The following is a 15,356-nucleotide window of genomic DNA, read 5'->3' as shown; positions in this document are numbered from 1 at the left end:
TATACTGTTCAAAGTATGACCAATATAGATGCAAGTATACTGATATATTTGTAAACGTATATACTAGTGATAATCCCATTAGAAAAATTGTCAATCCTACAAATATAACAACTGCTGGAAGGATATGTTGCTTCTTGAAAAAGTGCTTTGACACCAGAAAAGAAAGTCAGCAATGAATACTTAGAAATATGTGAATATACTCTACAGTATTTTGTTTACCTCACATTTGTCATTTTGTATATGCATGTATTAATCGTGTTAATTTTTATGTTATTAATGTTCACGACTGTATATTTACATTTCCAAATATTTTTCCTTAAGATTCTTTGTAAATTAGAATACTGTTCATTTTCTCATGAACTACCATGAGTGAGCATGAATATCTCAATTGTTACGTCATAATACCCTACTTGACGTCAAAACTATAGTGCAAACTGTTTTGCTTTAAAAATGAAAATTGAATTGCGTAATTTGTGGCATCTCTTCAAAAAAATAATGTAAATATAAGAAATGAATTTAATTTTTGAAAATTCATGAGGTACATGAACTACAACACTTCACGCCGGCATATTTATCATGAAGCGCTAACGCGCTTCATGAAATATGCCAGCGTGAAGCGTCGTAGTTCATGTCCTCATGAATCTTCAAAAATTAAATTCATTTCTTAAGTATGTCGACATTGTAATTGTCAATAAAGTGAATTGAATTGTAATGCGCCATAGCCTGCCTACGTCAAAAGAAAATTAAATTATAAGGAAAGAATTTCATGGGTTATATAAAGTGTTAAGTGTAAACATACAGTCTCGCTCTTGGGTGTAATATTCAAAATACCTAGGATTTTTTTGTCCCATAAACCTGGAAAATGTCCTATATATTATTATGGGTTCACTGGTATCTTGTATGACTAAGAGTAGACACTTTATAGTTGAAAGGTCATTGGGATGTATGGCTTATATACAGAGTATTTTGCAGTCCTATCTCATCTCTGATATCTTTTTTTCTATTGAAATGAAATGGCTGAGAAATGAAGGGTCATATTGAATATATTTTTAAGATATAGATTTAATATATTTGCCGTGCATGGAGCATTGTCTTCTTTCAATTAAGAAAAAACAACAAAGTTTGGCGAAAAGAAAAAAAAAGAAAACGAGTTCAATAAGATTGATTTATCCGGCAGAAAAATGAAGGATGAAATCTGATGTAAGTTAAAGATGTATACATGTACTTATATAAGCCTAATATACAAATAGGCTATAAATGTAAGGAAAATTTAGCTCTAGGAGAGCATTTCGTTTTGTTTTTTTTTTAACTCTGTGTACTATTGGTTATAGACCAGAAGAGCTCGGAAAAGTGACTGACTGTCTTTCTGTAATCAATTTTTAAAACGCTACTCCCCCTTCCGTTTTGGTTTGATGTCAATAAAAGCTGACATGCAACTAGAATACAATAGTGGTTTTCAGATTCTGATGAATGGTGTTGCCACCGTTCCAAATGTAGAATAATGTCCTAAACCCTTTCAAAATGTTATCCCTCATGCAACTGTAGTTTGATTTCGATGAAACAGAAGAAAACATTAGATTTATAATTATGTAAATCTAATTATGCTTTTTTAAAAAAAAATGTTAAAAGTGCAAATTCAACTTTTCTCTCACACTTCGGTATGTTCCAGTCAGTAGAGCTACATCCTCATTAGAGACTTCTGGTAGTTGCAGATGATCGTCTTTATATTTAATTCATGAAGATTTGTACAAATTTCAGAAAGTAATTAATGCATATCAACCTGATAAGCACGCGAAATGTAACAACCAAGAAGCTTAATTATCGACATTTCATGAAAATTGTTCAATTATAGACCATACTTTACATGCAGACAAGTCTACCTTTGGTCCACTGGTTTAATGATATCACTTGACCATTTGATCTTTATGGGTCACTTAAGTCAACAACAGTGTAAGGTCATTCTTAATCGTGAAAATCCCCGGATTCCTGAAATTCAGCATTAATCAATCTGCACTTACTTAACTTCAATTAAGTACTAATCACTATTTTTTATTCATGTGAATTTGCTGTTCGTAATCTCACCTCATTTCCGGATCGTTGGATGTTAAACGAAAAAAACAAGGACGGGACTTCCTCCATCATCCGTTCAATCCTAAAAGAGAGTGGGTTGTTTTTTTTTTTATGTTGTTTGGTTTATAAATATGATGAATTGTGAAGTTTATTTTCCTCTTGTGTAGTCTAGCATCCAGACCGGTGTGTTTCGAGGAAGATGGCATGTCGAAAAGTGGACAATCCATGGGGGTTGATGATAATAGCCTCGGCTTTCTGGATACAGTTTATCTCCTTTGGCGTGGCTACTTCCTTTGGAGTCTACATTGTGGAACTTCTCCGTCATTTTGATGTTGGATTGCCTTTTATATCACTCATTGGTTCCATCAACATAGGACTTTTTCTGGGTGCAGGTATTTGGATTAATTATTATACGTTTTGAACATAGTTAATTACTTATATTTAGATACTATAACTTTTTTAAGCTATGCATCGTTCTACTTTCCATACAAGACGTCCATGGTCCACAATGCTCACCTGTGTCACCTTTCTCTTCATAAACAAATATGTTGATAAATGACATCCCTTAATGTGACCGTCAATTAAATTTAATTCCATGATTTCAACAATTTTAATTAACACTTTCAGTTAGGCTTGTTTTTAAGTTTTATAAGTTGTAGCTGTGTTTTTTGTTGTTTTTTTTCTGATATAGAATTCTGATATAGAATTATAGTGGCCCTAACCTAGCACCCGAGACTCGAATAAACTTGAATCTAAAAAGCTTTGACATACGTTTTATATTTTTTTGCCGAGGGTGCTTCAGAACAAGAATGTTTAATGACTTGTTCATTAGTTCATAATTATTAGCCCATGAGAAAGATTGTGAACTAGTTTAATTCTTATCGCCAAAAAATATTTTGTACAGTGTACCAAATTTGATTAAAATTGCTCCAAAGAGAAGCGCCATAGCATATGCGAGCGAATTAAACTAGAACAAAAATCTTTTCCAAGTTTGAATTATACATCGTCTACCAAACACTAGTATATGACCATATCAGACATCTTGAAAAGCCAACCAATTTCGTATTTTATTCGAAAAACAAAACAAAAAAGTTGTTTAAAAAAAATCTTCTCTACTGTAGGTCCTCTGGCCAGTATTATGATGAGGATGATGTCATACCGTAAAGTCTGTCTATTGGGAGCCCTCCTGAGCAGCACAGGTCTTATTGCCCTACCATTTACAATGAATATGATTTTTCTCCTCTTTTTCTACGGAATATTGACAGGTGAGATTTAATCTGAAATGTTAAAGGTAAATATTAATGGTTGACAATGTAAATAACACGCAGAAGAAAATAGCGTATATATGTGAATGAATTCTTCAAGTAGAATCAGGACGTAAGATAATTATGTTTTCAACTATACTGTATATAGAAATGAGATGTGCCTGTCGGAATGATTTTATGATTGTCGATAATTAAAGTTGAATTAAAATAAATGTGTTATTATTAATTATTTGTTAATGTTAAAGTTAATGGGCTCACTAGTTTAAAATGACTGAATTATTGGCTCCAAATGCTCCTTATTGTAAGGAGATGAAATTAAGGGTTTGATTTTTCTGCATTCAGCTATCCAGATATAATTTTATTACAGGTATTGGTTACTGTTTACTGTACGTCCCCTCTCACACAATGTCTGGTCTGTACTATGACAAACACAGAAGCCTGGCGACAGGGGTAGCGACAGCAGGGTCGGGATTTGGAGGGATCGTGTTCCCAAACCTTGTCCAGTTCCTCATTGACGAGTTTGGGTGGAGAGGATCGTTACTTATAGTGGCTGGAATCAACTTAAACACCTTCATTTTCGCTGCTCTTCTTCGAGATTCGCCATTGCAACGACAGCAAAAGGCGAAAGAAAAAATGATAAAACTGAAGGAGATTAAAAGAAACGATTCTAGTCAGATTGAAAGGGAAATTCTTCTAACAGAGGAAAGCACTTCCGATTCATCTCCGCAGTCGCAAAAACCTATAGCGCACGAGATAAACGGTGCAAAGGAAAAACGGGAATCTAATGGTACAGGGACAAACGACTTAGAAAATGAAAATCTTCTCACCAACGAATCTTCCAACGAAAATGTGAAATCGAACTCAATTTTATTAGTTCTACTGACATTGTGTCGCAATGTACCATTTTGTATATTTGTTGTCAACAACATTCTTTGGAATTTTGGGACAGTTATACCTCTTATTTTAGGCCCGGAGTATTTCACTTCCGTCAACTTTTCTCAGACAGAGGCAGCTACTCTAATTTCAATCTTCAGTGGCGGATCTTTCGTCGGGTGTGTTTTAGGAGGTCTCATCGGAAATATACCAAAGATAAATAGATTATACCTGTTCATTTCCGTGAATTTAGCAGTAGGAATTGTAGGACTATTCATTCCATTAGAAATCACCCACACCATGTTTGGATTAGGGATTGTTGGAATAATATGGGGAACCATGTTTGGTTTATTATTAGGACTGCTTGTCGTTGTAACGGCGGATTTAGTGGGGATTCAGTATTTGGGAGACGCCATGGGATTCCTGATGTTGGCCAATGGCATTGGTTGTGTCGCTGGTCCTCCAATAGGAGGTATGTTAAATTCTGTTCTTCCCTAGGTACAGAGGCACCTGAAATGTACCAGTTTACTGTCACCGCATAATAATATATTCCGTGTCACTATTTAGAATAGTCTAGCACCAAGTATCGGAAAAGCAGAATTAAGAGGGCTGGGTGGTTGTAGCCATTTTCAGACCATATTGATCTCCTTTAGAAGAAGAGCTCCATATAAAGATATATAAAAATGATCAAATTTTAAAACTAAAATGTATGAAATTTTTGTTTGCCAAATGATAGTTGACATATCATATCTAGAAAATTAAGTTATATCTGATGGTTAATTTGTTGACCCCCCCCCCCCCCAGCCTCCTAAAGTTAATCTGAAATAGAAAACTATAAGTTGGGTTATATTACGCTCTAAATTTATATTCTTCAGCTTCCATTACTCAAATATTATAGTTAGTTTACCATAATGTCAGTTTGCGACGACAGTAAATACCGGTATTTAATTGCTCACAATAAGAGTCGATATAGATTTCCTCGTGTAATTTGCTGAATTTTTATGCCCCGCCATGAATATGGTCGGGTAATATAGTATGCCATGTCCGTGTTCCGTCCTTATTTCTGTCTTTCCGTCACACTTTGCGCTTAGCCCAGTTTCAAAGAACTATTCACGATTCACGGTATATTTTTATTAAACTTCAACATTTCTGACCTTGACCTTCCTTTGACATTGACCTCACTTTTCTTAAATTTGCATTTAGCTTAGTTTCAAAAAAAAAAAAATCTTCAAGATATTTTTATGTTCGTTTATGCACTGATACATAATTTGGTGAGAATTTGTCATCCGATTTTTTTAACCTTGACCTTCCCAATGACTTTTGACTTCACCACTTATTGTGTATAAAACTGTTTGCATGTTGCATAACTAATGAACCTTGGGCGGGGAGTAATGTCCTGTAATTAACATATTTCTATTTTTCCCTAGACTTTACTCGAACTTCCCCAAAATTTAAACATGCATCTTTTTTTATTTTGACAGGCTGGATTGGAGAAGCAACGGATTCACCAGCTACCGCTTTTTATTTTTCTGCGGTCGTCATCATAGTGGGAGGACTCCTCATGTTATTTATTCCCCTGTCCGAGAGACTCCAAAACCAAACAAAGAGGGACAGTGATTTCTCTGTAGAAGTTACCGTTCCGGAGGACTAACAGCGTCTTGCCTTTAAAGTTTTTAAATATTTGGTGCTACTGTTCGTGTGTCAGGCCCCCTTTGATCATTAAATGCACTGGACATTGTTCCGAGAACTTAAGGTTCCTCTTCCGTCTGTTCATTCATATGAAAAATGGCCATGTTTGGACAGTTCCTTATGATTTTTCAAAAGAAATTTTAATTCCGGTTAGAGTTATCTTTCTTATCAGAGGGTCCATGAACCATAATGCACTATGATTTTCATTTTGTCGCTTCTGCATAGTCCAAATGGTGATTTAAGTAGCTCAAATACCGGTATACTTAGTTTTGGCAATTTGATATATTATTAGTGTTTACATTATGTGATATTTTTACATTGCATATTTTTGTGATCAAATTTTATTCAAATTCTTGTGTTTTACAGAGAGTCAAGGTGTTTAATTTTTGTTTAATTCCAATTTGCATGGCAGGATGGATGACAATTGGGCATTTTCTTTAGAATCTCACACATTTACCATGCTTACTTTCAGCTTTTGCTTTAAATTTTTATGTACATCTAATTTTGTGCTCTGTATTGAATTTACTTTTGTTAACGAGCTAAAGCTAAATGCAATTCAGATTTGGTATATTGGATGATTTTATCATTTAAGTTGTGTAAATAAAATATAACACGAGTTATTCGAAAATGTTCTCATGAACCCTTTTGTATGGTTGTATAATTACGAGAAATGCAATATATTTTTTTTTCTCTCATCTTGAAAAAAATTATGTTCTTGCGTGAGGTATTCTATTTCAAATGAGGTATTATCTAGTTTGCACGAGTCGGCACGGCTCATGTTCAAATGCTAGCTCTCCTAAATTAAGCTTATGATCAACGTACTTTAAATGATTGTGGAAGCAGCCTCTGTTTCATGCAGGATAAATGCAAATTCGTTTAAAACTGAAACATTTTTTAAAGTAGTTTAGCGTAATTTTGCAGGATTTTTTACTTTAATATGAGTAATATAAAGTACCTCAGGTATTCATTGTGTGTCATGACATTGTTGTGTTTCTATGCTTTACTTGGTACTTCGACAGTGTACGTTTGACAATGTTATAATATGACATTTTCGTATGTTACTTATCTCTATTTTTTGTTTTTGTTTTTTACATGCATGCCAATGCATTTGTGATGAATAAATAGATTTAGATTTCAGGTACCTTTTGATCTTTTATTGTTGGCTAAAACGTCAGTGTTGGCAAATTAACTTAGCTATTTCACCGACGATTAATTACTGTTATCAAAGTTACAGTGCAAGCGAATTACAAACTATAAATCAGAATTTATTTACTAGTATTTCCTTTCTTTATACTACTAAGCTAAAGTTACTTCATCTCAAACTTTTCATAAATTGTATGTTTACATATATTTAAAGCGGAGTTCATTTTTTGCCACAATCCTTGGCTTTATATGCTATACAGCTAAATATGATTTTATATCAAAATTTTACATGGAAGATTATTCTCCTAGCATTTGCACTGATTTGAGTACATCAAAATTGAATACACAACTACAATATTTGCTACTTTTGGACTCCCAGTAAATATAAGTTTCGTAGATTTTAGGAACGAGGGGCTGAATTCCTTAAGTTCTGAAGTCCTTTCTTTAAAACGCGGCTTTTCAATTTTCAATAGTGCCTTTTTGATATATTATCTTAAAAATTAAAACAATCTCATTAAAATCAGATTTTTGTTACACTCGGAAATTCCGATAGTCCCTGTACAGCGACTATCAAAATTTCGGAGCATAACAAAACAAGTCTTTATGCATCATCTACTGTTGATTAAAAAAAAACATTTTGGAAGAAGACAAGCGCTGAGATAATATTAGCCAGAATCTTTACTTTACAGCATACTAGTACTAAGTTCTGGTATCCTCCTGGCTCCGGGGCCATAAAACATAGATGAACTCACTTTTGATCTAATTCTCGCTTTTACAAAAGGAATATATAGTGGAAAAGTGAGACTAAGATCAAAAGATTCATTAAGTTAAATTACAGTAATATTCCATGATACCTCAGATATGGTATACAATATCAAGCATACTTGTACATGTATGTCTTGACTTTGGAGGGTTAATATTGATATGTTGACTAATTGGAAAATATTTCTTCATTAAAGATGAGTTGCATTTCATCGCACCTAATCTCCAAGGCATTCAACCTTACCATTAGTAGAATAATATTACAACAATAATATATTATGCAAATGGACACAGCATTCTTTCATAAGTAAAGTTAAGTTTTGAATTTAATAACAATTTATTCTTATAAATTGGCATTACTTGTAAATGAAATAGGTTTGAATGTTTCATTCACAAAATGACATTCAGCATCAGTTGTTTTTGATTCCACAAAACCCAGATCTCAAAGATGAAAATGAAGTCTTAACACTGTGAAATTCACTGTCTTCAAGCATAATACATAAGGTTTGCTTTTTTCTTGGCTTGTACTTCAATAATGGCATCCATGTAATCTTCATGGTCCAATTCTGTGGCTTCTCTCCTTAATGCAATCATACCCTGCAATATAAAACAACAGTGCAATTTAATCTTTCTCATGGGTTCTTGCATCATAAAATTCAGGCAAAAAGCTATGCATCAAATGAACTTGAAGAAAACATACTTCTATTCTGAGTCCACTTTTCATGGTTTACATGTATATGTACACTGATATAATGAGTGTAAATGGATGTTATTCATTTGTACAAGTATATTTATAAATGTTTACTCACCGCTTCCACACATACTGCCTTGAGCTGGGCACCATTGAAATCATCTGTACATCTTGCCAATTCTTCAAAATTTACTTCTTTGCTACAGGAAAAAAATCAATGGATACAATTAATTTTGAAGAAATTTTGACTGATAAATTTTGAACTTCTTAAAGTTATGAATCTGCTTCATGAAAATTATTCTTGCAAACTAAAACTATCATACAATATTATGAAATAATTCCATATTTAATTAATTTTTTTTTATTTTGGAAAAATACCGATATCTAAGTTTTGTGACAAAACAAATGTTCAGAAAAATGAATTGCTCCCTACCTAACATTCATTTTCCTGGAGTGGATCTGTAGAATTCTGGCCCTGGCTTCTTCATTGGGGTGTGGGAATTCTATTTTTCTGTCTAATCTTCCTGACCTTAGTAGAGCAGGATCCAGAATGTCCACTCTGTTTGTGGCAGCTATCACCTGTAATAATAATCAGAATACTTTTTTCTATTTTCGTTTGTCTAATGAGCTTTCCCTTTGTAAAAAATGGAAATCTAGAGGCCCATGGGCCACAACCTTACCTGAGTAACTTTGGCTCTAATGTTCTTCAGCAGAAGATGTTTAAAACCTAAACTTGCAACTTGTTTTTCTACATACATGTTTTCCTTGTAAATCTCTGATCCCCTACTTTAGCCCCACCCTAACCCTGGGGGCCCTATCTAAACAACCTTGAATCTACACCTCCCGAGAATTCTTGCACATTAATCATGACTCTGCAGTACTGGTACTTCAAAAGATTATTAAAGATTTTTTTTCCTATATAATACCATGTAAAACTTTGACCTCCTATTCTGGCCACACCCTTCCCATGATTTAATCAAACTTTAATTTACAATACCTTTGGATGCTTCCATATCATAAATAATCATGGCCCTGATACTCTTCTTTAGAAGATTTTCAAAGATTTTCCCTATATATTACCATGTTAAACCTTGATCTCCTATTGTGGCCCCACTCTACGGGGGTCATTATTTGAACAGACTTGATACAACACTATCTGTGAATGCTTCCATATGAATTTGACTTAACTTGGCTTCTGTTTTTCAGAGGAAGACTCTTAAAGAATTTTTCTATATTTTACCATGTAAAACTTTGATCCCCTATTCAGGCCCCCCTCTTCCTCCACAGGCCCGATTAAACAAGTTGCAACTACACTACGGTCTACCTAAGGTCTAAGGATACTTCCATATGATTATAAATTTGACTTATCATAGCCCTGCTGTTATTCTGAAGAAAATTTTTAAAGTTTATTCATATATATTACCTTGTAAAACTTTGATCTCTTACTGTGGCCCCACTCTGCCAGGCCATGATTTTAACAAACTTAAATCTACACTGCCTGAGGATGTTTCCATATGAATATGACTAATCATGGCTCTGCTATTCCTTAAAAGAAGATTGTTAAAGAATTTTCCTATATATTACCATATGAAACTTTGATCCCCTATTGTGGTCCTAACCTATCTGAGAGGGCCATGATTTGAACAAATGTGAATCTACACTCTGCCAGAAAGCTTGAGCTTTCATATAAATTTCATCTTTTCTGACCTAGTGGTTCTTGAAAAGAAGATTTTTAACAGATGTCGCCATGTTCGCCAATTCTTAATTATCTCCCCTTAAAAGAGGATGTGGTTCTTCATTTAAATAAAATTGAATCCCCTTTATCCCAGGATGCTTTGTGGCAAGTGTGGTTAAAATTGGTTCAGTAGTTCTTGAAAATTTAAAGTTTATAGACAGATGAACAGACGGACGCAAGACAAAAAGTAATCAAAAAAGCTCAAGCTTTCAGCTTCGGTGACCTAAAACATACTCATGATTTTGCATTTTCAATTCATTTATACATAAACTTCATTTTACATCACTCTTACATTTACCCACTTTGTTCATTTTTACATACATGTATATGTAAATTAAAATGTACCTTAATCTGTGCATTAGGCATGAAACCATCCATCTGGTTGAGTAATTCCAACATAGTTCTTTGAACTTCTCTGTCACCAGCCTTCTCTGAATCAAATCTTTTTGTTCCTATCAACAATCATGGAATTAAGAAAATACTAATTCACAGCCAATGCCTCAATTTGTTAAACAAAAAAGCACCACTTGAAAAAATTGAATACCTATTGCATCCAACTCATCAATAAATATGATTGCTGGCTGTTTTTCTTTTGCAAGGGCAAATGCATCTCTGACAAGCTTAGCTCCATCTCCAATAAACATCTGCACCAGCTGAGGTCCGGCCAATTTGAGAAACGTTGACTTGGTTTGTGCTGCACATGCACGAGCTAGAAGTGTCTTACCTGTTCCTGGGGCACCATACAGTAACACACCTGAGCATAACAATCATATGGTATTACAACAATCTGATCTGAATGCATGTTCATTTGTATGTCTGTCAGAATTAAAAATTTTTGATGATTGTTAAATGTTAAAGTGCAAACAAATAATTTTTCTCATTGGACCCTTTCTTGCCTTTTGGTGGTTGAATTCCAAGAGTTTCAAATCTTTCTTTGTGTGTCATGGGTAACACTACTGCTTCAATGAGCTAAAAAGTAATAGAATTTATCAATGAAAATGTCAACACTTCTACACTAACTTATCCTCTTGACTAATCATAATGTGTTGTAGAAATCAGGCCTACCTCTTGAATCTGTTTGTCAAGCCCACCAATATCAGAATACTGTTCTGTGGGCCTCTCGTCCACTTCCATAGCTTTCACTCTGGAGTCATACCTGTCAAACAATAAAAAAGACATTTTAATTCAATTTCCCTACATATCCATTACATAAAACAACAACATGCATTTGTGAAACACTATGCCCCCGTATGGCAGCTTATGTCGAAGGTTAAAGTTTCTCAAATGCAAGTCAAAATCCATGCCAAAAGATAAAAAAATGTTGATACCCAAAGAAAGATCTTGTCTCGAGGAAAACACCTGTGAAATTTGAAAGACCTAGATACAACTGTTCAAAAGTTATGGTGAAGGTTAAAGTTTTTTAAATAAAAGTCAAACGTCAAGGTTAAGGTCAAAGTGGTTGGTATCCAAAGGAAGATCTTGTCACAAGGATTACATATGTGAAGTATGAAAGCCCTAGCACCAACCATTCAAAAGTTATGGCCAAGGTTAAAGTTTTTCAAAAGTAGGTCAAACTCCTAGGTCAAGGTCAAAGGGTCAAAGTGGTTGGTATCCAAAGGAAGGTCTTGTCACAAGGATTACATATGTGAAGTATGAAAGCCCTAGCATCAACCGTTCAAAAGTTATGGCCAAGGTTAAAGTTTTTCAAAAGTAGGTCAAACTCCTAGGTCAAGGTCAAAAGGTCAAAGTCATTGGTATTCAAAGGAAGGTCTTGTCACAAGGATTACATATGTGAAGTATGAAAGCCCTAGCTCCAACAATTCAAAAGTTATGGCCAAGGTTAAAGTTTTTCAAAAGTAGGTCAAACTCCTAGGTCAAGGTCAAAAGGGTCAAAGAGGTTGATATCCAGAGGAAGGTCTTGTCACAAGGAATACACATGTGAAGTTTGAAACCCTAAGCACCAACTGTTCAAAAGTTATGGCCAAGGTTAAAGTTTTTCAAAAGTAGGTCAAAGTCCAAGGTCAAGGTCAAAAGGTCAAAGTGGTTGGTATCCAAAAGAAGGCCTTGTCACAAAGAATACACATGTGAAGTTTGAAACCCCAAGCTCCAACTGTTCAGAAGTTATGGCCAAGGTTAAAGTCTCATAAAATTTTGCAAAAGTGGGTCAAACTCCAAGGTCAAGGTCAAAAGGTCAAATATGATGGTACCCAAAGAAAGGTCTTGTCACAAGGAATACACATGTGAAATATGAAAGTCATAGCTCCAACCAATCAAAAGTTATGGGCAAGGTTAAAGTTGACAACAGACAGACAGACAAACGGACAAACAGACAAACAAACAGACAAAACAGACGGACAGGACAAAAACAATATACCCCCGGGATCTTTCGATCCGGGGGCATAAAAACTTTGTGATGCAATTCAATGTTATGACTCTTGATTTTGATAAATAATCACTGCACAATACCAGGTATTTAAGATATTAATTGTGTGATGATGAAGAACTTCAGTCTTGTAATCAATATGTGTAGTATTTCACTTACTCTTGAGGTAAAGTCTCCAATATCAGGTATGAATCTTTGTTTACACCCTTCAAATATTTCAAATAACAAATAATTTTTTTTATCAAAGTTATGTGCTCATGAATTCTCTTTTCTCTCTCAAAATCAAGTACACAGATTCCATTTAAACATGATAATGCCAAAAAGATATGTATAGAAATGAGTATCTTACCACAATGTCCCCTGGGCTTAGTTTTTCTGGATCTACCAATCCTATGACTGGTAAAAAATATGTCTGAAATTACAGAAAATTCATCAATTAAATATATTTTACATAAGCCTGGTACATTTCTCTGTGAGAGACATTGCATATAACTTTTATCAAAAACTGATCTTTTCCATTAAAGTTTTCAAAAACTGAAATTATCTAAGTCTCTTTGGTTTTGAATGAAGCAAACAAAGAGAACTTGGTGCCTGTAGATAAAAGATTTTTAAACCATGAAGGTACCTGTCTTGTGGATGTCTTTATCACAGCACATTTGCCCTTTCTCTGTGCATCGAGATCAATGTTAGCTCCATCTTCCTCCCCACTGTCCTGGGGTTCCATATCAAGTAACTAAAATTTACCGAAGAGAGGGGGATTTTTTATTTTGTTTATTTCAGTTTGAATGATGTGTAGTTTGGTTTCATTTGTTGAGAAACTTGATTTTGAACCATGAATGACTATACTCACCACCCAATCATATATAATATGTTAGCTAATTAAAGATTACAAAGCTCACCTTCACAAATGCTGTTTTTGAGCGAGGCAAATGAATTTTTAGGAAGATCCATTAGTTGCAAGTTTATGTTTACTTGCCTTTCATTTAACAACTAAAATACACCTCAATTTCAGAATATGAAGCAAGCCTGGCAGTGTGCATCCCTAGAAGAATCATCCTGCAAGTTGGTTGAGGTATGGGTTATAGTTACTAAGGAATGAACCTGCTCCAAAAACATTAACCTGGACTAGAAAATGTCTGTCAGATCATGGATAATCCAAAACATAACTGATAAAAAGCATCTCTGGATTCATCATGATTCATCTATGCAATTTTGCATCTTTAACTACTTGAATATTGAACCTGTCCAAAAATGTGAACCTGGTATGCTGATACCGTACCAGGGTAAAGAAAAAGCTCATTCCAACTTCCTTTCAGTGAGCTAAATATATATAAATTCATCATTTTTATTCACAACTATCCAACTATCAATATACTTTTCTATAATAAAATTTGTTTTTCATTTTACTGTGAAATAAATGTTCCTGGGGTAAAAAAAAAAATTATGAATTTTTCTTTCACTTGAATTCACCTTTTTTTTATGAATTTTCTTCCCAAGGAATGATAACATTGTCAATTTTTTGGTAGATAGAATCTTCTGCAAACAGTATTACCCATGAAATTTTGTACCAAAGAACCATTAAACTTTTCTTTGCCCATGAACACAGAAGCCAACACACTGAAATGTTTTCAAAGTATGAACAACATGTCTGTATGTACTTTTAAAAAGTAAATTTCAGCTTGTTGACTGCAACCACTACATGCCTGATCAATGAACTACACATATGAATGAACTGTCAATTTGGTCAATTTTTAAAGCTGATGTAATTCAAGTTTTAACTGATCAAGAATTATTACCTCAATAACATTTGACACCAAGTATGGCAGAGTTTTGTTGACTTTTATTTTCTCTGTGTTTTCTTTGATTTTTTCCTTTGTTGCTGTCAAGTCATGGTTAATCCTCAGTATTTCACTCTTCATAATCTGGGAGAAATTATTGAAAACTTTAGTTTCATGTATATCAATTTATTAATCATTAAACTTAATAATAAGTCAGAATATACTTATACATGAACAAAACACCATTATACCTTGATCTCATTTTCAAGAAGTTTGGTCCTTGTAACAATTTCATCGGTGTTCAACTTCAAAATCTGTTCGCCTAAACTTTCCTGTAAAGATAAAAATAAAACAATGACATATATGAACTTCCTGTTAAAATACAAAGCGTTGTAATGATAGTATTTATTTGTAGAAATTAAAACTATGTGGTTTATTTATCAAAGAGGAAATTCGAGATAAAGTAAATTGTTTAGATTTCTGAATTAGTCATATCATAATCACGATTTTTTTTCATATCTCTTTATCATGTCTTCCCTCACTATTAACTTACAAAAAGTCTCAATAACCCCTAAATTATAAAATATTTGATGAAAATGCACATTCAATAATCATGACAAAGTAATTTTCGATACTATTTAAGAGACTACTATGCATTCTATAGTAAATAACATAATTGTCAATAATTTCTGACAAAATCAAGATAAAATTAGCGAAGCAAAAATGATTTGTGGCCATGAATTTTTAAAAATCTTCAACTTAAATTGTCTAACTATACTTAAAAACGTACTTCTCCATCTTCCCAAATCGCTTTGTCTTCCAACGTCGCCATACCGGTGTGATCACGTGACAAAAATAACTCACGATCTGAAGACGTACAAAGTAAAATATTTCCGGCGGGTAGGGAGGCACCAAGATAATATTAAGGGATTAAAAAATGGAGTGGGGATCATATTTCTTATATTTT

The 15,356-nt window shown here is 33.8% G+C and overlaps 3 protein-coding genes across 3 annotated transcripts in view; 2 read left to right on the top strand and 1 right to left on the bottom strand.

The window, feature by feature from the left end:
* LOC133190372 (phosphoribosyl pyrophosphate synthase-associated protein 2-like) overlaps nucleotides 1–15,356 on the top strand; it is a 195,952-nt gene that overhangs the window by 146,700 nt on the left and 33,896 nt on the right. The window lies entirely within an intron of this gene.
* On the top strand, nucleotides 2,247–7,034 carry LOC133190366 (monocarboxylate transporter 14-like). Its single transcript, XM_061325951.1, has 4 exons — nucleotides 2,247–2,462; nucleotides 3,192–3,335; nucleotides 3,703–4,680; nucleotides 5,690–7,034. The coding sequence occupies exons 1-4, from the start codon at nucleotides 2,270–2,272 to the stop codon at nucleotides 5,857–5,859; spliced, it is 1,485 nt and encodes a 494-aa protein (XP_061181935.1). The 5' UTR covers nucleotides 2,247–2,269; the 3' UTR covers nucleotides 5,860–7,034.
* LOC133190352 (26S proteasome regulatory subunit 6A-B) lies at nucleotides 7,976–15,243 on the bottom strand. The gene is made up of 13 exons (XM_061325928.1): nucleotides 15,180–15,243; nucleotides 14,641–14,721; nucleotides 14,408–14,533; nucleotides 13,237–13,344; nucleotides 12,961–13,023; nucleotides 12,771–12,817; nucleotides 11,294–11,384; nucleotides 11,125–11,197; nucleotides 10,773–10,982; nucleotides 10,574–10,680; nucleotides 8,927–9,072; nucleotides 8,612–8,693; nucleotides 7,976–8,399 (listed from the first exon to the last, which is right to left on the bottom strand). The coding sequence occupies exons 1-13, from the start codon at nucleotides 15,219–15,221 to the stop codon at nucleotides 8,289–8,291; spliced, it is 1,287 nt and encodes a 428-aa protein (XP_061181912.1). The 5' UTR covers nucleotides 15,222–15,243; the 3' UTR covers nucleotides 7,976–8,288.

This window comes from Saccostrea echinata, unplaced genomic scaffold (assembly GCF_033153115.1).
Source record: "Saccostrea echinata isolate AGI-Se365-2 ecotype Australia unplaced genomic scaffold, CSIRO_AGI_Sech_v1 ptg000022l, whole genome shotgun sequence".
Lineage (NCBI taxonomy): Eukaryota > Metazoa > Mollusca > Bivalvia > Ostreida > Ostreidae > Saccostrea > Saccostrea echinata.
Note: the sequence above shows the minus strand (reverse complement) of the source record. Positions and strands in the feature narration are given on the sequence as shown.